At 37.9% G+C, this 27,965-nt stretch overlaps 1 protein-coding gene across 2 annotated transcripts; it reads right to left on the bottom strand.

Moving 5' to 3' along the window:
• Nucleotides 1-207: 207 nt before the first annotated feature.
• Nucleotides 208-24,235, bottom strand: LOC127983905 (sushi domain-containing protein 6). 2 transcript variants are annotated; one of them, XM_052586298.1, is made up of 7 exons: nt 24,018-24,235; nt 19,919-20,073; nt 5,686-5,877; nt 4,703-4,897; nt 3,987-4,125; nt 3,169-3,590; nt 208-2,455 (listed from the first exon to the last, which is right to left on the bottom strand). In XM_052586298.1, the coding sequence occupies exons 2-7, from the start codon at nt 20,028-20,030 to the stop codon at nt 2,430-2,432; spliced, it is 1,086 nt and encodes a 361-aa protein (XP_052442258.1). In that variant the 5' UTR covers nt 20,031-20,073; nt 24,018-24,235; the 3' UTR covers nt 208-2,429. The 2 variants fall into 2 exon arrangements, with proteins under 2 accessions (XP_052442258.1, XP_052442259.1); XM_052586299.1 differs by having other exon boundaries at nt 3,169-3,587; nt 24,018-24,233.
• Between the last annotated feature and the right edge of the window lie 3,730 nt (nt 24,236-27,965).

The following is a 27,965-nucleotide window of genomic DNA, read 5'->3' as shown; positions in this document are numbered from 1 at the left end:
AACTAGAGACGTATAAAGCCGCAACACCAGATGGCGTTAACGCACAACATTAATTATTTACCAACGGTATCTGCACTTTACCCTCCATACAAAGGAATCTATTATGTCATATGACAGCACGGATGTAATATATAACTATAAATGTATTTATAGAGTGAACAACAACATGACAAGCGTAAGAATCACCAAAATAAATACACCTTTAGAGCACTTCAAATGAAAGCTTTAATTAGAAATAGTTATATACACACTGTAGAATTAAATTAAACTTTATACAAATATTAAAATACTATCTTCACACCCACAGCAATGTACAGAGGAAAAACCAAAAGAAGTGAGGATGGGGAGCTGGGTGGATGAGTCAACTTAAATTACATTTGCAGAAAAACACTGTACAACAGTGTTTCACACACATCCTAGATATCCTTTTTTTTACTTGTGTCCGTTCTTTTAAAACTTAAAAACATCCTTTGAACTTAAAACTGATAAACAAGAGAAATAAAACATCAAAAGTTCATATTTCATGTTCACTGAAAAACAAACAAACAAAAAAAGCTTTTGAGGGAAGTATGGGTGGACAATCTTATGTCACATCCTCCAAAGGAGTAAAACCCTATGTCTGAAAAACAAGACAATGTTTAATGCATAGAAAAGAAAAAGTAAGGCCATAAGGAAACTGAAGACAAATTACCATAAAGCCAGTGAGCTTGAAGAAACACATGATTACAAAGTGAGAAATGTATGAAATGTACAAGTTAAGGCAGCAGTAATATTTTGCCTTCAGTTTGCCAAAAAAAAAAAAATGTAAATCCAATTTACAAAAACAAGCCAGGAACACAAAACTGAGGATGTGCAGATAGGCAAACTGCCCTCTCTCTCCAAAGTCAGACACGTAAAAATATATGTATATATTTGATGCATGATGACAAACATCAGAATTCTGAGTCAACCACAGGGGATATACACATGAGGTGACGATGGGCAAGTACATAAAACGCAAAATTCATTGGTTTTTTTAAAATGTACATTTGCCAAAAGAACATTTTGAGTGAAGAACAAGGCCATTATCTGGATCTTTCATATGTATTTATATATAATGAAATATTTATATTAAAAAAAAAGGTTGTGCATTAACATCTGATAATATATGATTCATGATTAGTTTTTTTTTATGGCTGAGGTGATTAATTAAGAAAACTTAATAAAGAAAGCTCCTACCCTTGATAGTCATCTTTTAAAATGTTAGCCATGCCACAACTAGTTTTGCAAATCATTCAAATGCAATACATGTGGCTTAATTTTCATTAATTAAAAGTGTATTAATCTTGCTCAAATCCAAGTCCAAGTCAAATCTCTTAAGGTATAGCCCAGTAATGAACTTAGTCAACACCCAAAAATGTCCTCTTGGAGATGAACATACATGTGATTAAATCAATCAAAAATCTAATTAAATATTTTTTACTTGTGCGTGCAACACATAAACATGAGAGAGACAAACCAGCTTTTAAAAGGAAGAAATAACGATGAATTATTTCTCTGAATGAGAACCGTAATCTCACGGCTTCTAACACAAAGTATCTCTCCCTCACTTTGGACAAACAGACAAGGAACATCCATTCTAGTTAAATAACATCTCAATTAGAAAATGGAGGTATTGAAAATGTTTCCTATTTTGGGGAAAAGAAGCCTAGATGATACTTCAGCCCTCTTCGAATCACAACAGCCACAGTCACACAGGCATCAGAAACACACACACACACACACACGTATGCACGCACAGAGCACAGCACAGGTACTTCTTGACAAATAAAAAGGCAAGCATGTATTTAAATACAGTACAATGTAGATTGGTTCAACCCTGCGTCTCGCACAAGGAGATGATGGAGATGGTGCTATGCGTCATGCTTCCATTGTGCTGTGCTCCTGTGTGTACGCGCGTAGAACGAAACAGAAAAAAAAGAAATTGCACAGAACATGCAGCATCAAAGAGAAAAGGGCCTGGCTTAGCAAATCCTTGCTGAACTCTTCCCTTCACAAGAGGTCACAGTCATTGACGGAGCAGAGGTCCACAACGTAATCTGAATGCATTCATTTGTAATTAGTGATTCCTCGGCGTGACGAGGTAAGCCTTTGAGTGCAACTGATCACTAGCGAGAAAAGGTGCAACGTGTTAAACTCTGGCATTTGCGCATCCCTTTGAGGGGTCATCCGGTGGAAGGGTCTTCCTGTGAAGAGAGCCGCTGGACTCCTTGGGGGCCATGCAGCTTTTAGAGCCCAGGGGCACGCGATTTGTTGGCAGAGGGACAGCTGTCGGATCTTATTTACTGCTGCTTTCTGACGGGTGGCTGCGGGGTACGTGTTTGGTGAGAAGCTTTAGGGGTTACAGTCCTGGCCTGCGATGACAGAGAGAGGGGCGACTGCACACAGACTCAGGCTTCCTTAAGCAATGGAATATCTGGAGAAAAGACATGAAGAAAGTGTGATGTTAGGTGAAGAAATTAGTATTTTACTACATCATTTAATACAAATAAAAGCCTAAAGAAATAGAACGTAGTTGTTTTTTTAAATTTAAAATGCATTTTCAAAAATACAATAACTTGGAAAAAAAAAAATAAATAATAATAATAATAAAAAAAAAAAAAAAAAAAATATATATATATATATATATATATATATATATATATATATATAATAATAATAATAATAATAATAATATATATATATATATATATATATATATATATATATATATATATATATATATATATATATATATATAATATAAATTATCATCTAATTGTAATTAATAACATGTATTTTGCAGCTATAGTGTTTAATACTTAGACAGGTAAACTTGTTTAAATATTATTAATAAAAAAGAAAAATATATCAGGCATAATCATTTTTTTTTTTTAGCTAAGATTGAAAAATATAATGTGGTGGGACAGCCCCAAAACAATACTATAATATTATAAATTTTTCAGATTAAAAAAAATAAAAAATAAAAGTGTACATATCCTAATATAAAAATTTACACAAAAATACATGTCATTAATTTAAAATAACCCTTAGATATAATATGAATTGGCCACATAGGTTTCTATATATATATTATCATCGACATGTCTTTAAACTACACATCAGCTCTAGATTTGCAAATGAACTCACCATCGCCATAGTCTTCAGCAGAGGTGACTGAGAGCAAGCTGTGCTGATCGCTGCTCTCGCTGCTGTGTCTGCGGTAGAGAGGCGCAGCGGCACCAGGCTGCTCTGCAGCCCAGGAGGGAGAGGATGTGGAGGATGGAGAGGAGGAAGAGGGCACCTGGTGAACCAACACAGTCTCTGCGTGACACGAGGACGCAGCCGTCGAGGTGGAGGGAAAACTGTAACTCGCCTGAGCCTGTTCGAGAGGTTCATTCAAACCCTCGGCCTGAGGGCCCTCCGAAAGCACGATCTGTACCCGAGACTCAGGAGGGGGCACAGAACCGCCGCCTGCACCATACACTGCCTCTTCGTAGGAGGGAAGCGAGACCTGAACGCCCTCCACCATGATGGAGGTAGGTTGTCCTGACACACCCTGCTCCCGGCTGCTTTGAGACAGAGAAGGACAGATATAGGAATAAAAATAAGACCTGCCTGATCTTCGGCTTACATCACAGTGAGCTGATTACGCAACAGCAAAATACAGGAACAACAGCACAGAAGGGCAGATGCCATATTTATCCATGTCCAACAGTCGGAATTACGATCGACTTTAAATCTGCATGATACTAACATTAGTACAGTACATTTATGTTCTCAAAAGATTTGCATGCATTGGTGCCAAAGGACACGTATATGTTTATTTTCTCCTGAAGCCTTCTTATAACATCAAAATAGGTTAGGTTTTCATCACCATTTCCATCCTCTCACTTATTTTTGGAATTAAATAGGCCTTTTTGCTGCTGTTCTTTTAAGTGCTCAGTAAAAATGAGACAGGGCCTCACCGGCTGTGGTGGAAGGACTTGAGTTTGGGCTGAAGCAAAACGAACAGCACGACCAGCAGCAGGATGAGGACCACCGAGCTGGCAGTGGAAGCTACGATAGACAGAGCCGGCATGGGCAGCTGGGACTGCTGCTCCTCACCTGGAAGAGAAACACTTTGTTTGATTCACTGCCGTGTGTAATGCCAAAGAAACAAAGAAGGTTTGTGGAGATATAAAACTAGGTATAGTTGAAAAAGCCAACTTAAACCAGCCTAAGGTGGTTAGCTGGACAACCAGCCTGGCCACACTGTTTAAATCTAGCTTTTTTTAATGGTTTTAGAGGGGGTAATTTTAGCAGGTCATGCTGGGTAAACCAGATGGCCTGGTTTAGTGTTTTTTAGTAGAGATAACTTCAATAAACTAATACAAATAGATCCAAACGTTTAAATTTAAACAAAGAGTACTCAAGTGTCTTTAAACTTTTAACTCGCATCCAGTGACTGAGTACCCAAAATACTCACATATGATGGTTGATGCTTAGAATTCAGCTTTCTTTGAACTACATTTTCTGACACTGTAATGAAATCACTCGAGTAGTTTGTACATACCTACATTACAGTAATTTACCAAATGTACAATGATTCTCCGTTCTTAGTCTGGTAATAAGAAGGAAAGCGATCCGTATGTGACAAGACGGCTGAGTTTGTGGATCAAGCTCTTGCTGCTGTGTGACATACCTTGCACAGAGTGACAGCTGATCTGCATGGGCGACTTCCACTCTCCATTGTCACAGGTTCGGAAATGGTATCCTCCTTTCAAAATGTAACCCTCATCACAGAAGTACTCAATCACAGTGCCCTGGGTCAGTCTGTGGCACGGCGAGGGGTGGCAGTTATATCCTCCGTTCTCTGGCACACTGGGTGGTTGACAAACTGTTGAAAAAAAAAAAACGTTTGTGTCAGTGCGAATAATAGGAACTAGGACTGCGCAATATTGGGAAAAAATGACATTGCGATATTTTTTTTTTTTGCGATATATATTGCGATATTTTTTCTTACAAACAAAAATGGGGTGAGCACACTTACATTCTCATTTTAAATGATTTAAACATGGACACCATTGTGTCAATTGATTAATATGCGCGAGGGAGAGAGACCAAGACAGCGCTCATGTTGTTTGAAGACGGCTCGCTCTCTCTGTCTCCCTCGCGCACGCTCTATCTCTCTCTCTCGCACGCGCTCTCTCTCTCTCTCTCTCTCTCTCTCTGTCACTCTCGCACAAACGCTTTCTCTCTGTCTCTCTCACGCTCTCTCACTCGGTCTCTCTCGCGCTCCCTCTCTCTTTGCCCTGTTAAACTTGCATGTGGTTTTCAGTCCTGTCAATGATAAACTTTCACTCTATGATGGTTAAGCTGTGCAATTAATGCGCGAATCACATTCGTCAAGGGCCGGGGAGCAGCTGGCCCTTACAGTTAATGAATAACAAATCAACTACGACAGCCTACATCGCACATCCTGCGATGTGACTATCGTGGATTTGTACATCGCGATATCGATGCTTAAACGACACATCGTGCAGCCCTAAAAGGAACCAGATTTGTTTTTTCAGCTCAGAAATGTAATCTTTCGTCATGATGTGAACAGCATTAGCTTTCTTAGAACAGAATACAACTGATAAGTAAACAGGAAGAGGACGCTGAAGAGGGTTAAATTGAACATACCGTCATTTTTGACACAGCGAGGTGGATCAGAGGACCAGTGGCCTGAGACGGTGCAGGTGATGATGCTGTAGCCATCCAGCGTGTATCCTGGATCGCAGCTGTATTGTAGCAGCGTGCCAACAGAGAACGAGCCACGATTGGTTTCCGTCAGGTTCCCATGGCCATGAGGCACTACTGAGGGTCTGGGACAACCTACAGGAGGAAAAAGAGAAAAAAGAGAAAATTTACCAGGCCATATTTCCCTTGGGCCCAGTTAATGTCCTTCAATACAACTCTGAAAACAACAGTTATGTAGACAACAAATCCAATCTGAAATCCTCAGGATTGTGAATGAAGTAAAGTGCATGGATGACAATGTTCAAGTATGGTCATATAAGCTCAGTTTCAGCAAAATGTCACAAAAAAAGTCCATTGCCTACTGTAAGTGACAGACGTAGCAATGTATAAGTGACACAGAAGTCATTTTTAAACCAATCAGCTCTCTGTTAGTCAGCGCAGCAAATTCACACAACAACATCAACGTGAGTGAAATCTACACGGGGAACTTTATCACAATAACGCAAAACTCCAGAAGGCGAGGATTTCTACTTAAATGACGGGATTTTGCCCTTGAACTTTCACTGAGCAACAGTAATTGTCACTTCAACTTAAAGCTGGTTCAAGATGTTTTGAAGTAAGACTATAAAAAGCCTATGTCTTCATGGTGGATCATTTCTGTCACTTCCACTTGCGATTATTCGGGAACTAACATCACAGACTGACAATGGAATTTTTAAGTGTTAAAATACCCCAAAATGTATTTGCACCTAACTCTAAAATTCATTATGTGTCAGAGAAAAAGGCATGTAAAAAAAGGCAATATGTATTATATTCCTCCTCAAGTTAACAAAACCTTCACCCAGATCACACACATACAATGTCCAGCCTTGAGATGGATAACAGAATGCATTTCTGCCCTCAGGTTTAATGGCATAAAGCCAGTGGTGTCTCTTTCCCCTCTCATTTTCTCCTTTCTCGCATGCAAAAAAACCCCACATTTCCTGAGCCCCTGAGCCAAAGCTTCATTCACACAATAGATCATGTGAAACACGTAAACATGTTTATCACCTCATTACATTTATCCAGCAGAGAGAAAGAAAACAACTCAAACAAACAGGGTCTGTTTGGACAGACCCCCTCCGTCACTGTGTTCTCTAATCTGAGCTTTTAACATGCTCTTAAGCTGCGATCAGCCGATTATGGACTCAGAGGATGGACATACAGCTCTATCTCTTCTGTTCTGACACCAGACAAACAGTCAGGATACGAACCACAGATGCAAAGCTTCACGATCCATTATATCAAACATGTGCAACATCTGTAAGCAGTTGTTTATTTTTTTAAATTGGAGTCTATGAACTGTATTTTAATGCACTTTTTAAAACAGAAATGTCTGATTCTGAGTGGACACGCAATGATATGACAATTAAGTTGACAAAAAAATTGCAAACCTCACCTACTTTGTTTTGCCCTAGGTTTAGATGAAACTTGATCATGAGACTGTTTTTTTCCCTTGTTGTCATTTCATTGTTAGTTCGTGCGTCACTGAAAGGCAGGATCAATCAGGAAAATGAAAGAATCGCAGAATTGCGGAAGAACATTTGTTAATATCGGCTGCTCAGACCTGCCATGACAAGTTGGACCGGGCCTTCACGACATCTATAACTGATTGTACACTTGACAATAGATACCTATCTTAGGAGTACCACACGGGACGGGGTATGTGTCAGAAAACATAACGTCCAAGGTTCCGACTGAAATTCCAATGAACCTGTTTGCCTGGCAGAAGTTTTGTAAGAAACTAGGTTAATTTTGTCTAACTCTAATAGCAGATCAAATTTACCACAAAACAATTTCCTAATGTGCCCTTAACTGGATCCCTGACCTACTCTACTTAACACTGATAATCTGAATGAAATACGACCCGTTTAGACAATGGGATGTTTGGAGAGAGATCGCAACAATGACACTAAATGTCAAACACATGGTCTTGAACGGCCTTCACCCTCCAACTGTCCACGATGCAGCACCCAAAAAAAAAAAAAAGGGATTTACAGTGGAATGAAATTCTAATTATCCTTCATTACAAATGGCTGTGGTCTAAAGCGGATCATATTACTGACCACTGCAGTGCGCAGCTGCTCAGTGACACCAAAACCCGGCGGCCCAGCCGTGGATTAGACCCTACAGTCTCCCTTTTAAATATGTTTTTGTTGAAGATCTCCTTATTACATAGGATGAAGTGTTTTTCCATCTCTATTGTTTTCCCCTGATCGCTCCTAATTCAGATCCCTGAGATTGTAAGCAAGCTGTCAGAAAATGGCAGATGGGGGATTTGTTCCTCTTTCCCATTTATGGAATTTGTAAAAATGGAGGAGGGTTCATCTCTTACAGTTATAAATCTAAATTAAGAATGGGCAGTATGACCAAAATCTTAAATTGGAGTATGATTAATTTTATAAATCACAATAACAGTATATCATAACTTATTTTTACTGGAAACACATCCCCCAAATATTTCATAATTATATAACCATGTGGTAAAGTCTATTTCTCATCCTCAAAGACGCAAGTAGTTCATAAAATGAAAGTGACTATTTCATTTGAAAATGAAGAGGTCTGGTGTCAGTACATAAGAATAAATAAATAATAATAAATAAATAAAATCTATAAAAACCCAGCACAAAGCTTCTTCCATATGTACAAAGCAAAACAAAATGATTTAACATTACAGGCATTTTTTTTTTATATCTCTGAAGGAAATGTTTTATATTTACCAAGGAAGCATTTACTTTATCAAAATAACAATATAATCAGTAATATTACAATATATTATTACAATTTTAAATGTGATTACGACAACTGCTTTCTTTTATTTTTTTTATTTTAATTTCTTTTTAAAAATGCAATTTATTCCTGTAATGGCAAAGCTGAATTTTCAGCATCCGTTCAGTCTGTAGAAATCATTCTAACAAGCTGATTTGGTGCTGTCCAAGAAACATTTCTATACCAGTCTATACCAGCTGACACATTTCTACAGTCATAAAGCCCAGCTCTAACCTCACGCAGGGATTCATTCATAATAGATGTTTGTTCATTGAATTCTTAATACGGTAACCACCAAAGCCAGCTTCACAAACCTCCTGAGATATCCAGTGGTGTCGGCCAACGTGTTTATTGCACTATAAGTTTGACAAGGTTTATGATACAAATGCACAACAGCTGCTAAGATATGGGACCCAACCTTGACATAACATGTCTTGAATGGTTCTCAAAGGGCTAATAACAGTATGTGGTTTCCTTCTTGCAAGAAAACCCTACATGAGAGAGAGAAGGCATCCGTATGTACAGGACTCATGTTTCTGTGTACATAACATGGTTTGGATGACATGAGTCCTGCTGCCGGCGGGAGAGAGGGTTCAGTTGATATGTGTGAGTGTATATATATGTGCGTTTACTGTATCCACATATGTTTTGAGATGGACTCTAAGGGTTAAAGGGAAACACAGCAGGGGCGTTGCATATCTGTGATGGGAAAAGCTGACTGCGAGAGATAAAGCAAACCCATAGCCTCTCACGGCCAAGCAGGAAGCCGGGTTTCAGCGAGAGGGGTGTCATTCCTGCAGGGACAGAGGAGAGGAATACGTTTCCACACGCACATTTCTCATAACCAAAGAAAAAAAAAACACAGCAGAAATAGATGAACTTGGCTGCTAGAGCAAAACGAGCCCTGACAAGACATCCTCCAAGAGACTCTCCCTTGATAAAAGACTCATCCATTCGAAATGAATCCACCAAATCATTAATGATTATTGATTCAACACACAAACATCGACCAAGATGTTGAAAAAATGTACTCTTAAATATTTCCTTAGTGCATATTTTTTATTTACCGAGACACAGTAACATAGACTGGAAATCAGGGGAAGAGAGAGAACAATCAGCTGACAAAACAATACAAATTTATAATTAGGGATGCAATGAAATATAGCCAATATTTTAAAAAGTCTATAATTTTCATGGTAAGCAATAAATGGTTGACATTATTAAACTGTGATATTATTTTGTATCCGAGTAAATGACCAACAAAATCAATAGTATAAAAAAGATAATTATGAGATTTAAGAAAAATCTAAAATGTAAAAATAAAATAAATTAAAGATCCAATATCAAAAAACATTTACAAATCAATGTAAAATGTCTAATGTCAAGCCATAAACTAATAACTAATACAGTTAAGTACTGACATATCTTGCCAAAATAACAGATAATATTGATTTCTGGCCATTAAAAAAGTGAAATGTAATAAAGTAAATAAATCACAGCTGTCAATATCACCCACAATTTCTAAAGCAATTCATTCCTAATATATTTAGTGTCTTTTTGTTTGGGAGCACCCATCATACCCTGAGAGCCGTTAGACGTGGACAGCAGCGGGGCCTCAAATAAAGCCCGTCTTCTGCGAGACAGAACAAAAGCATTAACCCAAGCTCCACGTGTTCTTTATTATGCCCTTTTACAGCCCGAGGTCGGCAGCTGACTAATTTAAGCAGCCCGTCCTCCTTGAACAGAATCGACTGGGAGGGAAAACCGAGAGAGACAATCTGACAGAAGACACAGAGGAAGACTCCATTGTTCTTCTAGCCTTTGTCACAGTGAAAAGTGGCAGATGGGTGTTTGCACCCTTCTGATTCTATTCAGACAGCTGTGAGGCACAAGTAACTCCTCTTCGGTGTACAAAAAGGGAAACAAGGAAGAGATAGAAAGCAAGAGGGGGCACTCGGTGCCCCTGCTGTGTCTGCTATCAGCGGATGGCTCTAGACACAGTGCTCTTGTGTTCGAGATCTGCTGTGTCTTGGCTCACCCACTCCAGGAATGCACTCGGCCCACAGCTAATGACAGACTGGAGCCTCTGTGGTGCACACAAGCAGTCGGAGCAAAAGCTGCTGCCAGTCAGCCGCCTGGATGCTTGGCCAGCAGCTGTACTCAGAGGTGCTGACATCCATTGTGCTGGCTAATGGCTACTAGGAACATGAGTGCGAATAAAGCATTAGCCTAAACGGGACTAGGTGACTTAGGGTCAATGGTGAACGGCTATCAAACACAGTCCACACAGACAGATGGTGCAGTGAGTTGTTGTTTTGAAGCAAGCCTGAAAGTGTTTTTTTTTTTTTTTGGCAATGCTAAGTAAAAAAGGGTGGAGTGTTGTTTTCTCAGAAGGATCTACGCAAATAGTTTCACTTTTTAAACCTCACGCCAGTGGCAGAATACAGTCACATCACAAACCAATAAAAAAAAAAAAAAAAAAGTGTTTTTTCAATATGCAAAACACTGGTAACAGCAATCTCATAGAAACTTCCTTAAAATAATTTACACTGGCCGAAATGTAATAAAAAAGTTCTGAACAAAAAAAAAAAAAACTCACCTTATGTTGCAATGCCTGATTCACAAATGAATCATTCAGACCAGTTATTTGAACCAGATCAACCAATTTACTAAAGAGATCCTATTAAACAGAATGATTTGCTCATGAATCAGACACCAGATGACTAGTTTTTCACTGAAAAACAACTTAATTTGGGTCTGTTTCACATCTAGAGTTATCAGACTTTTATTGGATATTCACATTATTTTTAATGTATGCACAGGTGGGGCCATTTGTAACTTAAATGTGCAAAAGCTTCCAGCATCAGCCACTTCCAGTTATTTTAGCACTATAAAAGACAGTCCTCTGTGCTGGCAAACTGGTATTTGTTTTCCAATTTTAATTCATTATCATAATTCTAAACATGTTTGTAGTGAAAATAGTTTTACTATTCACTAGACTTGTTATGTGCTTATAGCAGCTAATGAATCGAAAGTTTCGCACATTCAAAGGAAATCGCTTGCAGCATTACAAAATAGGCAGATGACTTGACACTTTTTTTGCTGCTGCTTTTCTTTGCTGTAACATATTTGAAGCTTGAAAGCTTTGTTCTTTGTAATTACATGGAAAAAGCCCTAGTGCAATCTTCAAAACTTCTCCAGTTTTTTTTACAGATGTAGAAAAACAGGTTTGAAACTGAAATAAAGTAAATTATGCAACAAAATGTATACTCTGCATATACACAACTCGATTTACATCTACTGAGAAAGATTGTAGGCTAATCCTCATATGAGGAACAGTCTGTAAGTCACATATTTCCTCATAATGACTTGATGTGAATCAGGAACTCTGTCTCGCCGAGCTATACAAGGCAAGATGTGGGTTCTGTATCAATTGAATCACCAAAAGAGTTTGTCATTAAAGGCGACAAGATGAGAATGGGCTTTTATAAGCTCCCGTGGGCCAAACTGAGTGATTTCCATGATGTGTAATGAATATTAGAAATATCCACTGATAGTCACAAAGCTACAAACAAGTGTACATGAAAAATAAATAGGTCAAAGATAAAAATAGAGAGTATGAACTCAATCGTGCCATCATGTTTGACCAGGGTGTGGAGAGACACGTAGGGTAAATACGAAACCGATCACTCTTTTCAAGAAGTGTAATAGAATTCCTCCATGTTGAAAACTAGTATGGCTGAAAGCTAAAAGCTAAGCTAGCTGTATTATCAAACACATCACAAATGGCACCAACAGCTCTTGTTAGTTAGTTTTTTTTTTTTCAGTTATGCAAATAGACCTTACTTGTCCACACTAGTTTAAAGAGACTATATGACGGCCGAAAGAATGGCTTTGCTAACAGCCTTCTGAATTTTAAAATCACAAAAGCAACACCCTATGTCCTGTGCAATTGCAAGTCCTCAAAGTTTTTGAATGCTGTAATTTTCCACAAAGAAAACAAATAACATAAGCCCTGTGATTCATATAATTCCTAGTTGCTTTCATGAACACTTAGCGTAAGGAAAACAACTCAAATGCTTTGACACCCACACTAACATCCTCTAAAATATTCGATATAAAATTTAGGGACAGAACATCTGCTAAACTTGTGGTATTAAAATAAGCAAGGTCTAGAAAGCACATTAGCAATTGTGCTATTTTGTTAACAAGATAAAAAAATTAAGCCTAAAATTCTTTAAGCAAAGATGAACAATAGTGGTTGCAGCCGTTGATGCAATGTATTGATGTCTGGCAGTCTGCAGGGCCTTAGCCATTTCCCAGACGCTGGACAACATATTAGAGCAGAAAACTAAGTTAAAGAACCTAGAGAACTACCGTATGAAACCATAAGTGGAAAAAACATAACACTCAGTCTGAGTTATGAAAGGGAAGCAGACATCTACACATCTGTTTCACATGGATTTTCCAAAGAAGAATCAAGTCTGTGCTGTAACTTGTTTAAAGTTGCATTACAACGTAACAGAACCAAAACTTGAGGAATGTAAAGTTTATAATTTCAGTTCAGTTTATAAGTTTACAGTTCTCATTTTAGTCATATAATGTGCCTCAAGCAAACATCACTTTTACTGGGAAATTTACCATCAGGTCATAATAGTAAGTACAAGGGCTAATTTGCAAACATCTCTCAAACCCACACAAACCACGTCCTGACGCAAATTAATAATTTGATCTACACTACAGTTTAAAAGTTAGGTAAAAGGTCAGCAAGATTTTTTTTTTTTTTTTTTTTACATTTGAAAGAAAATAATACTTTTATTTAACAAGGATGCATTTAATGGATAAAAAGGAAAAATAAGGCATTTACAATGTAAAAGATTTCCATCAAAATATTAAGCAGCACATTTGTTTTCAACAATGATTATAAGTGTATTTTTATTGTATTTTGGATTTAATAAATGCAGCCTTGGGGACCTCAAGAGACTTTTAATATTTTAAAAGTTTAATATTTTACTTGACCTCAGTCTTTTAAACAAGCCAAGTGATACAGTTAATGTTTTCAGCATGCACATGAAAGCACCTTAAAAGAATCAATCACCATTAAACAATTTGTGTTGGAAAATTCCAATTATTTCTGCTTTTTTGGTTATTCACAATGCCTATTTGTCTATGCAATGCTAGCACCTCATCCAATGTCATAATGGTTTGAATCCAGTCTTTACTGAAGTGAGAATTAACACTAGATAACATATGGAAGTGGTATAGTGACAAATCAGAGTAAAAAGTGAGTAACATGGGAAATTCCTCTAGCTCACAAAGTGCCTAGTGCTAAAAACAGTGTGCCTTCAGGGAGCTGCTTTTCATCCACACTCTGAAATAGTGTGGGCTGAGTCAAGCTACAGAAACCCTAAGATCAGCCTCTGAGCACAGTAAGGGTTTTTTTTTTTTTTTTGCCTTCCTGTGCTACTTCCTCTGGTTTGTTTTTGTTCACTATACATGTAAATGAAACGATGCAATAGCAAGGCTTCTTAAAAAGAATTCTAAATAACAATTTTATAAGTAAGATAGGATCTGGCCCCTCCTTGCATCTCCAAGCTTTGTGGATGCTTAAATGTTACACAATCACTATCTAGGTGCTTTGCCTTGTAAGAAGTACAGTGAATGTTTTAAGAGGTTCACTGTAAAGTTGCAATCGGCAAACTGCAGGACCTGTCTTGACATTTACATTGATGACCAGCCATTCGAGATTCTACATGGCCAAAAGAATGTGCAGACCCAAACACAACAAATTATAGGTATTATTGGAACATTGCTGTAGGGATGTGCTCCCAATTACATGCATTGATGTCTTTACTGGAATAGCAAAACCTATTAATCAAAGTGGGTGTTTACATTGTCGTGGCCATGCTGTATAATATGATTCTTTGTTTTGTGTGAAGCACCAACAATTTTATCAATAGATCTTTGTCGTCACACATCTGATTCAGGTTCCTCTTTCAATACTCTGAAGCCTTCAACAAGTTTCCCTTAACAAGTTCTACAACAGTCCAGACAGATACAGATTACAGGACTTCAAGTGATGGGTCAATTTGATGCATTTATGCCCACTAAGCCCACTAAGGGGACACTCAACCACTTAATGGAGAAATTATCAATCCTTTCTCATAAGAATGAATAATAATGTGCTAACTGATGATTTCGGTTGAATTAATTCTGTACAAAAAAGTAAGATTAGTAGGTAAAACATCACCATGATTATCTATGAAAACTAGCCATCAGGGGGGCATGAGCAAATCATACAAAACCTAACAAATTATATTGTATAACTAATTCAACATTATATATATATACTAGGGATGTCAACGATTAATCGATGATCGATTAATTGTCGATAAGAGATGCAATCGATTAAGGCTGTCGATGGTCGGTTAACCGATTCAATGTTGGGCTGCGTGCGGCTCATGCGCACTCAACACGTGCGAGCGGCTGTGAGTGACGGTGACGATATATAAAAGCATCATCATTCATTCACAATGTACAAATTAAGCTTTTAATGTGATTTAAACTTTAAAGTACATTAAAATAGAAACAACATAAAAGTTATTCAACATTAAAAGCAATAGAAATGTAGTTACTAATCATTTCATCAGATAACTGTTTTATATCGTGCGCTTTGCAGGGCTGCGGGACACAGTGACAGGACAGGTAGTCTATTCATTCCTACAACTTGTTAATTAATTCCTACGAATTATTAATGTTTCAATTGTCCATGTTTCATTAATTGTGTTCCCTAAATAACCCATGATTTAAGTGAAATAAGGGAACAAATTAATAAATCGAACGAATTCTTAATTCATGAAATCTTTAATTTCCCTTCCCATGTTTACACATGTTTCACAGTAAGAGATGCGAAAACAGTTATTAAAAGCGAAAGATAATAAAATAAACCTGGGAAATTAGAGGGTTAGACTATGAAGATTTAGGAAAAGAAACAATGCCTAAATATACTGAATTTGTGGAAATTCGTGACCAACCGGCAAACCAGAACAAAGCCGCGTAAATGAAGACTATGGGGTCCAAAAGCATGGTCGCGATCTAACATTTTCCAGTTAACCTATCATTCCTCTAATAAACAAAGCTTTTATACCACACTTGTCATTATCAGATCTTATAATTTCTAAATAAATAATTGCTGGATTCAAAACGGCGATTAATAGGCGATGTGACCGACACATTCCTGGAGCATTCACTGCTGTCACTAAACGGTGACGCCGAGCATCGTTCACAAGTTTCTGCATGGACCTGACTAGGGCACAGGTTCTAAGCCCTGGGACAAAATGGGATGCTTTAAGGAAAATGTATAGCCTACTAAGTAATAGGCCCAACATAAAAATAACAATTTGTTTTCATGTTTTTTTTTTTTTTTTTTTTTTTTAAATAGGCTATGCGAAATATATCCGACTTAAATAATTAAGATTAACGGATTTAAAACAGAAGTGTGGGCGCACCATAAATTCACAAAAAAAAAAAAAAAAAAAGGATGACAACGCATTCTGTTTGTTTGCTTTATTTTACAAGAGCACAAATCTTCTGTTTTTATTGTGAGTGTGCACAAATGAAAGTAAACACTTTTGCGGAAAATATATATATTTTTTTGTTTCGATCGCGCTGGAGCCTGCTGCACACGTATATTCTAGCGATTCAAACTTACATCGCAGTCTGTTCACTATCAAAATAAAATAGTCAACTAAACATTAAAAGGTTACACTGGTCAGTTTAAATAGACCGTAGTATACCGGTCCACTCTGCTGTTATGCCAAGGACGTTTTTGCTCATATGAAGAGGATCATCTTTTCCGTCTATATGCGAATGCGAGTTAAGTACAAGCCTAGTTTACATTATAAATAATAGTTTAACATTCAAATACATTGCGAATATGGAAACATTTCGATTTGTGCCGAATGAGACATGAGCAATAACCTCCAAATAAATCTAGCCAAAGCCGCGCTCGCTCATCCTCGTCTGCACGCATGCACTGTCACGATCTAATGCGCTGTATGCCGGATTTTTAAAAATCTGACATTTTCTAGAACAGAATCAAGCAGGATCAAATTAATGTGAGCAACAGTGTGTTTTGGTGCAGCAGCGCCGATGTAGCTCACTTAATGTGCAGCGCAGTCACACGCGCTCCACATTTCGGATAATTTTATTTTAAACACAATAATGTCAGTTGAAAACATTGCAATTGTGCTTTAAAATACAACAACGAGCACCACAAAACCATTTAAAGAGGCGCGTTCAGCGTTCTCCGTGCGGGATTGGAAACTGTCAACAAAGTAAAATGACCTCAAAAGTATGGCGCGCTCTCTTCATTTTATCAAATGATCATAATCGCATCTATTCATTTTATAATCCTGCTACTAGCATCATTTTATTCAGACTAAAACCTCTTTAATTCAAGTGAGAAAGCGTTTTGTGTGTGTGGCTTTTGCACATCCTGTCATACCGCTGACTGCGTGCCTGCAATAGACGCATTTTGCAGTATTATGGTTAACGATTAATCGATTAATTGATCGTTAATTTAAACGACAATCGATCATGGAAATAATCGAAATTTGACATCCCTAATATATACACATATATACATACACACACACACACACATATACATATATATATATATATATATATATATATATATATATACATACATACACATATACATATACATACATATAAATATATATATACATACACATATATGCACACTGAAGATGAGATGGACAGAAAGAAAAAGGGTGCTTAGGTGGACACTGAAAATAACTGCCAAAATATGGCGCAGTATCATCGACAGACTTTCATTGGATGACCTTGAAAAATCATCCCTTCTGTCCGTTGCTCAGTGTGTGGGAGGACTAAAAATGTAGTATTCAGCCGGTGTACTAGATCCATGCCAAACACGTGTGAGCAGCCATACATCCATGCACACACACACACACACACTACTTGGAATCAGTTGGGACACTTTTGTCCCTGGCTTGACTCTGTGGTGCTGAATCAATATGAGAATGTTGTCGCTTGGGATCAATGGTCCAGCCCAATTCCACCATCCCTCAATCTCTATCATTTATTCACCAAGCTTAGTGCTCTCAGTGACTCATTACATAAGGCAAGAGACACTCATTTGCCTGTTGAGCTGCGTTCACGTGTTGTTCAGGGGAAATAGTGCAGATGCCGTGTGGTTTTGGGAATGGAGAGTTAAGTGCTGTTCAGACTGGATTATTTTTCAGTTCGGATGGGATTGGGAGCATCCACGTACTCCATTTCATTTCATAATTTGCTTCTGGCCATAGTCATAAGGGGTGTTTTCACATCGGAACTATTGGCAAAAAAAACCACTTTTTGCTCTTACCCGAGGAACTAGGAACTGTTTTAGTTCTAGGGACTCCGTTTGGGGGAACTAAATTAGTCTCGCATAGCCAGACCTTCAGACTGATGGCTGAAGGTCTGGGAACTTTTGACTTTTGAATAGCCAAGAACAGTCCATATGACTGACAGGTAAAGCAACCAATCACTTTTTTTGTGCCATGTCAAGTTTAGGGGTGTGGAAATGTCTCCACAATAACAAACTCTTGGACATATTTTAAAGGGCATATGCCGCGAACTTTACATAGTTCACATACTTCTGAAAATCTGAGTTTAGTTGATCCTGATTAACTCTGATTGTCACAGTTGTAAACATGATAGCTTTCTTTTTCCATGAAGGGGTTTGGCTTCACAGTATCTTTCTTTTCAGGTGGAATGTTAAACAATGCAACATGCATTGAGCTGCTCTCTGAAATTCATTTATATTTCAACTAATCAATAGGAAAGTGGGGAAGTCGTGGCTTAGTGATTAGAGTGTTTGACTCCTAACCCTAAGGTTGTGGGTTCGAGTCTCGGGCCGACAATACCATAACTTAAGTGCCCTTGAGCAAGGCACTGAACCCCCAACTGCTCCCCGGCCACTGCAGCATAAATGTCTGCCCACTGCTCCGGGTGTGTGTTCATGGTGTGTGTATGTGTGTGTTCACTATTGTGTGTGTGCACTTTGGATGGGTTAAATACAGAGCACGAATTCTGAGTATGGGTCACCATACTTGGCTGTATGTCACTTCACTTTCTCACCTTCACTTTCATCCGATGATCACTTTGAATTTTGTGTGCCTTATGCATGAGATGTTCAGTCAGTGTTCATTCCATCTCGTTATCACCAAACCCACATTTGTAAATGCCGTGAATAAAGACGTTGCTGTCAGTTGCTTCAGAGTTCACACTGCCGGTGCCAATGCAACCAGAAAAAGGGTCCAAGGCAGAAAGTGGTTCTCTAGAAGCTACCCTACTGGCTAGTTCCTCAAACTACATGGTGCAAAAGCTCCTAATGAATTTTCTTAACTTGGAAACTGATCTTTTTATACACAATTTTGGTATGGAAAAGTCATGTACTGAATATCAAAATCTTTGAAAGTACTGTATCAAAGTTAGAAATTCCAGTACTGTAGCAAAACTACTTTGGTGTATTTAATGTTGTTGTTTTTGGTGGCCGAAAGGTCTACAAACATAAAATGCTGAACCACAAATTCACTTGTCCTTCTCAGATAGATAAAATAAAATCTCACAGGGCTACAGAATAACTTGAGCTTTATAAAAACACACACAAGTGCCCAAGGTCACAAACACACCTCGTCTTTTAAACAACACTTCAACTGCCTGTCAACATGGACATCTGTTTTTGTTCTCAAGCTAAATCTGCCATGAAAAGCAAGATATAGAGCTATGTTAGTGAGGGAGATGCTGGATGAGACTCACACAGAAAAAGGGGCAACAGACGCACACAAACCCTCAGTGGCGATTGAAAGAGATACAGAGAGAGAGAGAGAGAGAGAGAGAGAGAGAGAGCCCATCCCCCACTAACACCTCCCAGATGCTCGACTGAAAACAAAGAAATGATGCTCATTTTATTCCATCCGGAAGCTTAAGACCAACGGTTATTTCTGTTATCAGAGCACTGAGAGTGACACATACAAAAGAACAAAAACCTTTGTCTTTGACATCAGGAATCATAGATGCCAACAGACAAAACCCACTAAAAACCATCTGTGACTCAGAATTATGCAGAAACTGAATTTAACATAATTCATTGAAAAACATTGCCTGACACCTCCGTTCCTGCAAGTTACTTCACATATTTCATAATCTAAGGACATGTTACATCCTATGAAATCAATGAGGCAGTTGTCAGCCTCTTAAATATCAGTGTCAGAGTGGATGGCAGTGGAAGGTTGAGGCGTAGGAGGAATATGGAGGAGGTTTTTGTGAATAATCTCACCTGAAGCTTGGCCTGTGGGGAGCATGCCAAGGAGGAGGAGCAGAAGGGATGTGGCGGCCACCCTGTGAGCGAGCGAGGCTCTTGTCTCACACGCTACCATTCCATTGCACATCTTTCAGCCCTGCTTGTGCAGCAAGAATCCTCTCCGGCTGAACCTAGCCACAGAAACACACACGTAGTAGTTAGTGTATTAAAACAAAACATTTATGAGGCCTTTACAATGCTCACATGGAATTTGCGCTTACAGATATTCACTTAAAATCAAGTAGATTTCATATAACAAGTCTTAAACCAAGAATCAAAATCTTTCTGTCACAGATGACAAAAGTGGGCTACATTATATTTTATGACCATAAATACTGTTTACCTTACAAGAAAATGCATTTTACATATTTCAAAATAAAAGTTTTAAGTATTTTAAACCACAAATAAAACAGGATTTAGTCTTTTAACCTTTGTTAATTCATTGACTGCATTGTTTTTACTCACATTTTTCTAATTTTGCAATGTTTTTTTTTTAGGACTATGTTCATGGCGAGTGCCAGGTTTAGTTATTCACAAATAAAACTAAAGAGATTTAAGACGATTACTTTCTAAAAACCTAGACTGAAGACTAAATTTGGATTTACTTGGTTAAAACCTTTTTCTAAAGTTTTAACAAAAAACTAAAAAGTTTCTCAAAACTGTTCCTTTAAAAAAAAAAATATTTATATTTAAATATATTTCACAAAATTCCACAATTTTATCCCGACAATAGTTTTTAATGTGTGAAAAACAGAGCATATAGAAGTTATAAGCAGTGTTTTCAATTGAAGCTCAATGGAATAAAAATAATATAAGTTTCAAAACATCATGGTTCTCGAAACTACCTCACATGGACGGCGTGAGAACTGAGAAACCATGAGGAACTGAATTGCTCATATCACAATACATCCTACATTTTATACTGATAATCACCAAAAACACAGAACAGATGCTGCAGGGTATCCATGTGATGTATGGTGGTGTTTACATTACATACAAAGCCTATTAGCAAATACAATATTGGAGAGTGTTAGAATCACATTACTTTGTACTTAGGGAAAAAAACAAGTGTGTGGCCATTACACAAATGAGAGCAGGTGCAACAGTGCTGCTAAGTGAGCACAAACCATTTGTCAGCATTCCTCCAAAACAAGATACGTACATGTGTGCTGAAGGCAGATAAAGCTCAAGAACATGGGGTGCATGAGTCCCAGGAACAAACAGGATGCTGAGGCTGCAGCTACTGCTCCCACATGAGGCCAATCTGCCACTGCCGCCACACCTTTCCCCTCCTCACTGGAGAGAAGCACTAGGGTGTCCAAGGAGCACAAGGAGTGTGACGCACATCCCACTGGCAGAGAAAAGCTTGCCTGCTGCCTCATGTACCAAACAGACTGGAGCAGAAGAACATTCTGCAACAAACTGCTCAGTGCCAACACGATCCCAGAGTGGCAAAACTGCAATTCAGTCTGGATTCAATTTAAGTGACTAAGGTGTTGTACAGATGGCATCCCGAGTAAGCGTATCGACTGACACGGCGTAAATATTCAACAACATCTGCTTGAAAATATTTTCAAAAAGAGATAAATGACCATATCACATGCTGTATAAGAACCAAGCATTTATAAAGTGCACCAAACAACTCCATTGTGGATGTAAAGATCTAATTCACCCTAAAAATGAAAATTCAGCCACCATTCACTCGCCCTTATGTTGTTCCAAAAGCAGTAAGACTATAGTTAATATTTAGTCTAACATAGTAGCCAGACCTTCAGACTGATGGCAGAAGGTCTGGGAACCTTTGAATGGCCAAGGCCTGCCCAAGAGGCCATATGACTGACAGGTAAAGCAACCAATCATGTTTTGTTTTGTGCCGCGTCATGTTTAGGGGCATGGAAATATCCCAACAATAACAGACCGGTGTGTAAAACTCTTGAACATATTTGAAAGATTCTATGCCCTGAATATTTCACATACTTGTAAACATGACACATTTCTTTTTCGTAAAAGATCGTAAAAGAATTCTTTGTGAATCAATCGGTTTAATCAAAGTCTACATTCTTGATGGCTTTCGATTAAACATGTTTTTTTTTTATGATCTCTTTATTAACTTTTTGAACCATCAAAGTTTTGGTGGAATGGACTTTCAATAGTGAAGAAGAAATATCTTCATACGCATTTGCAAACATCCTGTTGGTTTTGAACAACAAGAGGGTGCGCACTTGATGCCATTTTTGTGTGACCTATCCCTTTAAGAAATCTGATTTGTACTTGAAAGCCATTCTTTACCACTTTGTGGTAAAAAAACAAAAACATTTTTGACCACATTTTAAAGCGTAAAATGACAAGACAGGCCAGATGCCAAAAGAAACGTGGCACCACAGTTCCTGCTTTATCATACCAGAGCTGCCTCCAGGTTTTAACGTAAAAGGGTTTGAGTGAGAAATATGAAAATGCAGAGCCCTTCCAGCTGTCTGGAGTTTAGTAAGAGATGGAAGAGAAAAAAAGCTGAAAGAAAGAAACAAAATGGCAAAAAGTGTCCAGGCTGCATGACAGTAAATAAACAGCCCTTTGTTAAGCATATTATGGCCCACACAGTTCCTTTATCTACACCTTTGCACACAAAAGGCAATGAGGAAGAAGGGGACCAATAAGAGTTTGTGAAGGGAAGTTGATATCAGGTTGCTATAAATGATATCACATTGAAACAACCTCCTGATCAAGTTTCAACAAGTCAAGTCAAGCAAACTCCAGTAAAGATATGTACTTGGAAAAAGGTGTTGGTTTACAAATAGTACAAAATCAAGACAAGAACCAATGCATGCTGGCTCCAAACCAGAGACACCAGCGAATTAGGCTATAATAAAGAAATTACTGGTAGGCAGATGACACCAATCTTGTATTAACGACAAGAAATGTCATTATGGCCTCACTACAAAAATGTGCACCACATTTTTATTTGATAAAAGAGGCCAGGTATTTGGAGGTGGAGTGTGCTGAGGGACATGGTAATGTAGTTATTCTATGTAAGAGAGAAATAAGCCCCAGTATGTCCGGACTTAAAAGTCACACGCGCGGACACGTGCAACTGTTCCGAGAGCAGAACGAGCACAACAAAGAGAACAGAGTGTGTCCTGTAACTACTGTGAACGCAACACTTTTGACTTATTAAAACAAACAAAAAGAAAGCGAGGCATCACTAATAATCGCGGTTAGGTTTCCTAAAGTAATGCACTTTGAGGTTGTTTCTAACTTTTAGATAACAAGGTTTTTTTCTTCAAGTCCTCTTGCAACTTAGAGTGTTTACAACGGAGTGCTTTGTGCGCGTTTGTACGTTTCGACATGTAGTTTTTGCAAAACGAATAAATAAAACGGAATTTATATAACAGTTATACGCCGACTAAAACTCTCTGGAAATTTACACGAAAAAAACCGGTTGACTCAAATACAAAATACTACAACGACGATATTTAAGGTCCACCACTGACCGAAATAATACTGTAACACAATGACAACAATTAACCTATACTTGTCCATACATCTAAAACAAAATCAGCTGTTTGATAATATACATACAACATATATTTAGCAGATAAGGGAAGTAAAATGGAAGCCTATGGGTAATGGGAAGCTAACAACAGGCTTTGTCCGCATCGCCGGACTGGCGACTTTTGTAATCGCGTTATGACATACTAATTAAAAATCACATTTCCACATGAACCTCTCAGGATAATTACGTAACGGCGATCTGATTAATTTATACAACAAATAATCGTCATCAGCATTGATTAAAAATACCTTTCCATTTAACCGGAACAGTGGTTTTGATTGGATTAGGATTCACTAGCGAGCTAAATGGCTGTGAATTTTAAAGTCCTTTAACAACCAATACCTTGCCGAACAACTATTGCTATTTTTAAGTACGTTAACGTTACACAGGCTGAATCATTTGGCTATCGATAATTGTTAGCTTTTGCGATATCAATTGGTTCAGATCCTAAAGACTCCGTTTAGGCTAACCGTGTTAGCTCAGCTAACGTTAACTAACCTTCACAACGCAAAAAAGAGATCTTACCAGTGAATGCCCTCCTCTTTAAAAATCAGTATCGGGTCACCATGGAGCTGCGTCGAATGGATGGAAGTCCCAAGGTTACTGTAAACGCGGTTTATGATGGGATCGCCTGTATTCGAGGATTCTGACGGCCCTTCTCGGTCTCAACAACCGTCTACGGAGAAGAGTGAGCGTAGTACCTCCCTACTGTAGGAAAGAGCTGTGAGCTCCACCAGCGGCCTCGCTCTCACACCGTCTCCATGACGACCAGGCGAACTGTACGAGAGAGGGGCGGGACTTACGAGGTCTGCTAGTTCATGAGAAATCAGCTTTTTTTCTTTTACTGTCTATGGCTTTTAACTCGGAAGAGACCGAACCAACACAGATATGGCCCTTTCTTTTACTGTCTATGATATGGCCGTGTCTTGTTTAAACTAGCATATTGCAATATAAACGAACTGCTACTTCATTATTTTGCCTAGTCATTTACACGGAAATACATTTGGTCTTTTCTGTAAACTGAAAACTGTTCACGAGTATTCAGTGAGTGTACACTTATTGTTTACTGTTGAAGGGCAATGTAATTTTGGAATCACAAATTATGATGAGGACGATTTTACCTAATTTGTAAAATATTTTAAATTGTACCAATTTTTTATAGAAAGAAACTCGATTTATATATTGCTGAGTGAAACCAAAAAGTAAATTGACAGTATTGAAGAATTTGACTTAAAAGCCATAATGAATAAGTCTATAAGTTTTGTGGACGTTAGTTGCTGAAAATGTTGCTGAAAACAGGAAAATAAGTGTTTCTGTGAACACTAGAAAATATTTTTAATTAATTCATTTCTATTTCTAGTCTTACTTGATCTTAGTGCTGCGTTCGACACCATAGATCATGACATACTCATATATAGATTACAAAACTATACAGGTATTCAAGGGCAGTCTCTAAGATGGTTTAGATCCTACCTGTCCGATCGCTACCATTTTGTTTACTTAAATGGAGTGTCATCTCATTTATCATCAGTAAAATATGGAGTGCCACAAGGATCCATCCTAGGTCCCTTTCTATTTTCAATATACATGTTGCCCCTTGGTAATATTATTAGAAAATACGGAATTAGCTTCCACTGTTATGCTGATGATACTCAGCTATATATCTCAACGAAACCAGATGAAACTTCCCAATTATCTAAGCTAACAGAGTGTGTTAAAAATGTAAAAGATTGGATGACAAATAATTTTCTCCAATTAAATTCGGATAAGACAGAGATATTAATTATTGGACCAAAAAACACTACACAGAATCTTGTAGATTACAATTTGCAACTAGACGGATGTACTGTTACTTCCTCTACAGTCAGAAATCTGGGTGTTATATTGACAGCAATTTGTCTTTTGAAAATCATATTTCCAATGTTACAAAAACGGCATTCTTCCATCTTAGAAACATTGCCAAGCTACAAAACATGTTATGTATATGACCTCTAGACTGGACTATTGTAATGCACTTCTAGGTGGTTGTCCTGCTTCGTCAATAAACAAGCTACAGGTAGTCCAAAATGCAGCAGCTAGAGTCCTTACCAGGTCAAGAAAATAGGATCATATTACCCCAATTTTACAGTCTCTGCACTGGCTATCTATTAAGGTCCGTATCAGTTACAACTTATCATTACTTACCTATAAGGCCCTAAATGGTTTAGCTCCTGCGTACCTAACTAGCCTTCTACCACGCTACAACCCATCACGCACCCTAAGGTCACAAAACGCTGGACTTTTGGTAGTTCCTAGGATAGCAAAGTCCACTAAAGGAGGTAGAGCTTTTTCACATTTGGCTCCCAAACTCTGGAATAGCCTTCCTGATAATGTTCGGGGTTCAGACACACTCTCTCTGTTTAAATCTAGATTAAAAACCCATCTCTTTCGCCAAGCATTCGATTAATGTATCTTAAATTGTGAGTGTAGTTGCATCTGATTTAATGTGCATTTTTATTCATTAGCCTGGGTTAAACTAATTTTACTTTGTTGGATCAGCAGCTATGCTAATGATGTCTCTATTTTGTTTCTATGTTTTGCCACGGGATGTAACTAGGATTTACACAAGCTCCAGTCTGGATCCAGAACACCTGAGAAGAGATGATGCTGACCCTCAGAGGACCTCAGATGATGCTAACCCTGAATCAACAAACAGAACTAACAAATATTGCTACAAGTGTGACTGCATCATATAACAATTATTAATTAATAATATTAATAATGTTCATCGTCTAGCTGACTATGTCATGTATTCATTTTTTCTAAAAATCCTGTCAAACGTGCACAAACTGACAGTCACCACCATAAGCTACTACTAAATATTGTAGAAACATAATTTTCTATAAAGTTGCTTTGTAACGATTCGTATTGTAAAAAGCGCTATACAAATAAACTTGAATTGAATTGAATTATTGTCATTTCTCTTTGTTTTGTCAATATAAATTTCATTATATTAAACACTAAAAAAAATATTTCTTTATTATTTTTATGGATGCATGCTTTAGACTTTATAAAACAAAAGAGACAAAACTGGGATTTATAAGCAATGTAAACTGAAAAAAAAAAGTTTTGAATGTCACTGAAAACAGGAAAATAATTGTTTTTATGAATGCTGGAAATATTTTAGATTAATTTATTTCTATTATACATTCTCCTTGTTCTGCCAGTGTTAATGATGAACTGTATTTATTTACTTTTAAAATAATTGTGCCCGCTGCGCCCATTGTACCATAGATATGTAAAGATGCCATAAACTGTATAAACACATGGATGTAGTGTCCGTGACGCAGTATTGGGAAAGTTCACTTTCTACATGAACTAGTTAAAAGTTCAATTCACAAATTTTAAAATGAACTAGTTCAGTTCATAGTTCAAACTACAAAATTTTGAACTAAGTTACACTAAGTTCCAAAAATGAACTAGTTCATAGTTCTTTTTTTCCATATGTTGCTGCGAGCTATTATTTTTCACAATTATTGCCACAGCCCATATAGAATCACAGACAGCAATTATTTTATCAGTTTTAACAATGAAGCTACACATTTCATCTTCATATCCAATTTTGAATCCTTATCCAACCAGGGTTTACATTAGCATTTAGGGGACAGCATTTCCCCATTGTTGCTTTAATGCTTTGTCTCCCATTCTCACTGACCTTGTCATAAACATCATAAAATTATTTTAAATGATCATACGCCTTGTTGCTACATGCTGCTGTCGCCTCCATGCTTTTTTTTTTTTTTTTGATGACGCGTCACGCATGCAGCGGACGGCGGTGAGACACTGGTGGCTGGTGTTGCCAGAATGTTTTTTTTTTCGCTACATATTAAGACCCGTTTACGGTGTGTTTTAGCTGGGTTTTCGCCTGGAAGGCTCTATAGAAATCTGGCACCCTATTGAACGAAGTTAAAGGGGGGGTGAAATGCTATTTCATGCATACTGAGTTTTTTACACTGTTAAAGAGTTGGATTCCCATGCTAAACATGGACAAAGTTTCAAAAATTAATTTTTTTTTGTTCCAAAAAAACCTCTTCCGGTTTGTCACAAGTTTCGGAAAGTTTTTTTCGAGTATGGCTCTGTGTGACGTTAGATGGAGCGGAATTTCCTTATATGGGTCCTAAGGCACTTCTACCGGAAGAGCGCGCGCTCCCGTATAGCGAGGCTGAGCACAAACATTTCACTGATCAAAGCGATTCACTGATCAGAGCGAGAGCGTCACGAAAAGTCACAAAAGAAGTGTGTTTTTGGTTGCCAGGGCAAGACAACCCTGCACAGATTACCAAAAGAGAAACAGCATTAAGGGACCAGTGGATGGAGTTTATTTTTACTGAGCATCAACGGAGTTGTGCAAGTGTTTTTGTTCCCTGCATTTCGAAGATGCTTGTTATACAAACAAGGCCCAGTTTGACGCCGGATTTGCACATCGTTTATTTC

This window comes from Carassius gibelio, chromosome B20 (assembly GCF_023724105.1).
Source record: "Carassius gibelio isolate Cgi1373 ecotype wild population from Czech Republic chromosome B20, carGib1.2-hapl.c, whole genome shotgun sequence".
Taxonomy (NCBI): domain Eukaryota; kingdom Metazoa; phylum Chordata; class Actinopteri; order Cypriniformes; family Cyprinidae; genus Carassius; species Carassius gibelio.
This window is presented reverse-complemented; position numbering and strand designations above follow the sequence as displayed.

Coding starts and splice junctions, on each gene's coding strand:
- LOC127983905 (XM_052586298.1), bottom strand. CDS start 20,030: ATGTGCAATGGAATGGTAGCGTGTGAGACAAGAGCCTCGCTCGCTCAC. Junction 5,878..19,918: donor CCCCACAGGCCAAGCTTCAG/GTGAGATTATTC, acceptor TTCCTCCTGTAG/GTTGTCCCAGACCCTCAGTA. Junction 3,591..3,986: donor AAGTCCTTCCACCACAGCCG/GTGAGGCCCTGT, acceptor TCTGTCTCAAAG/CAGCCGGGAGCAGGGTGTGT.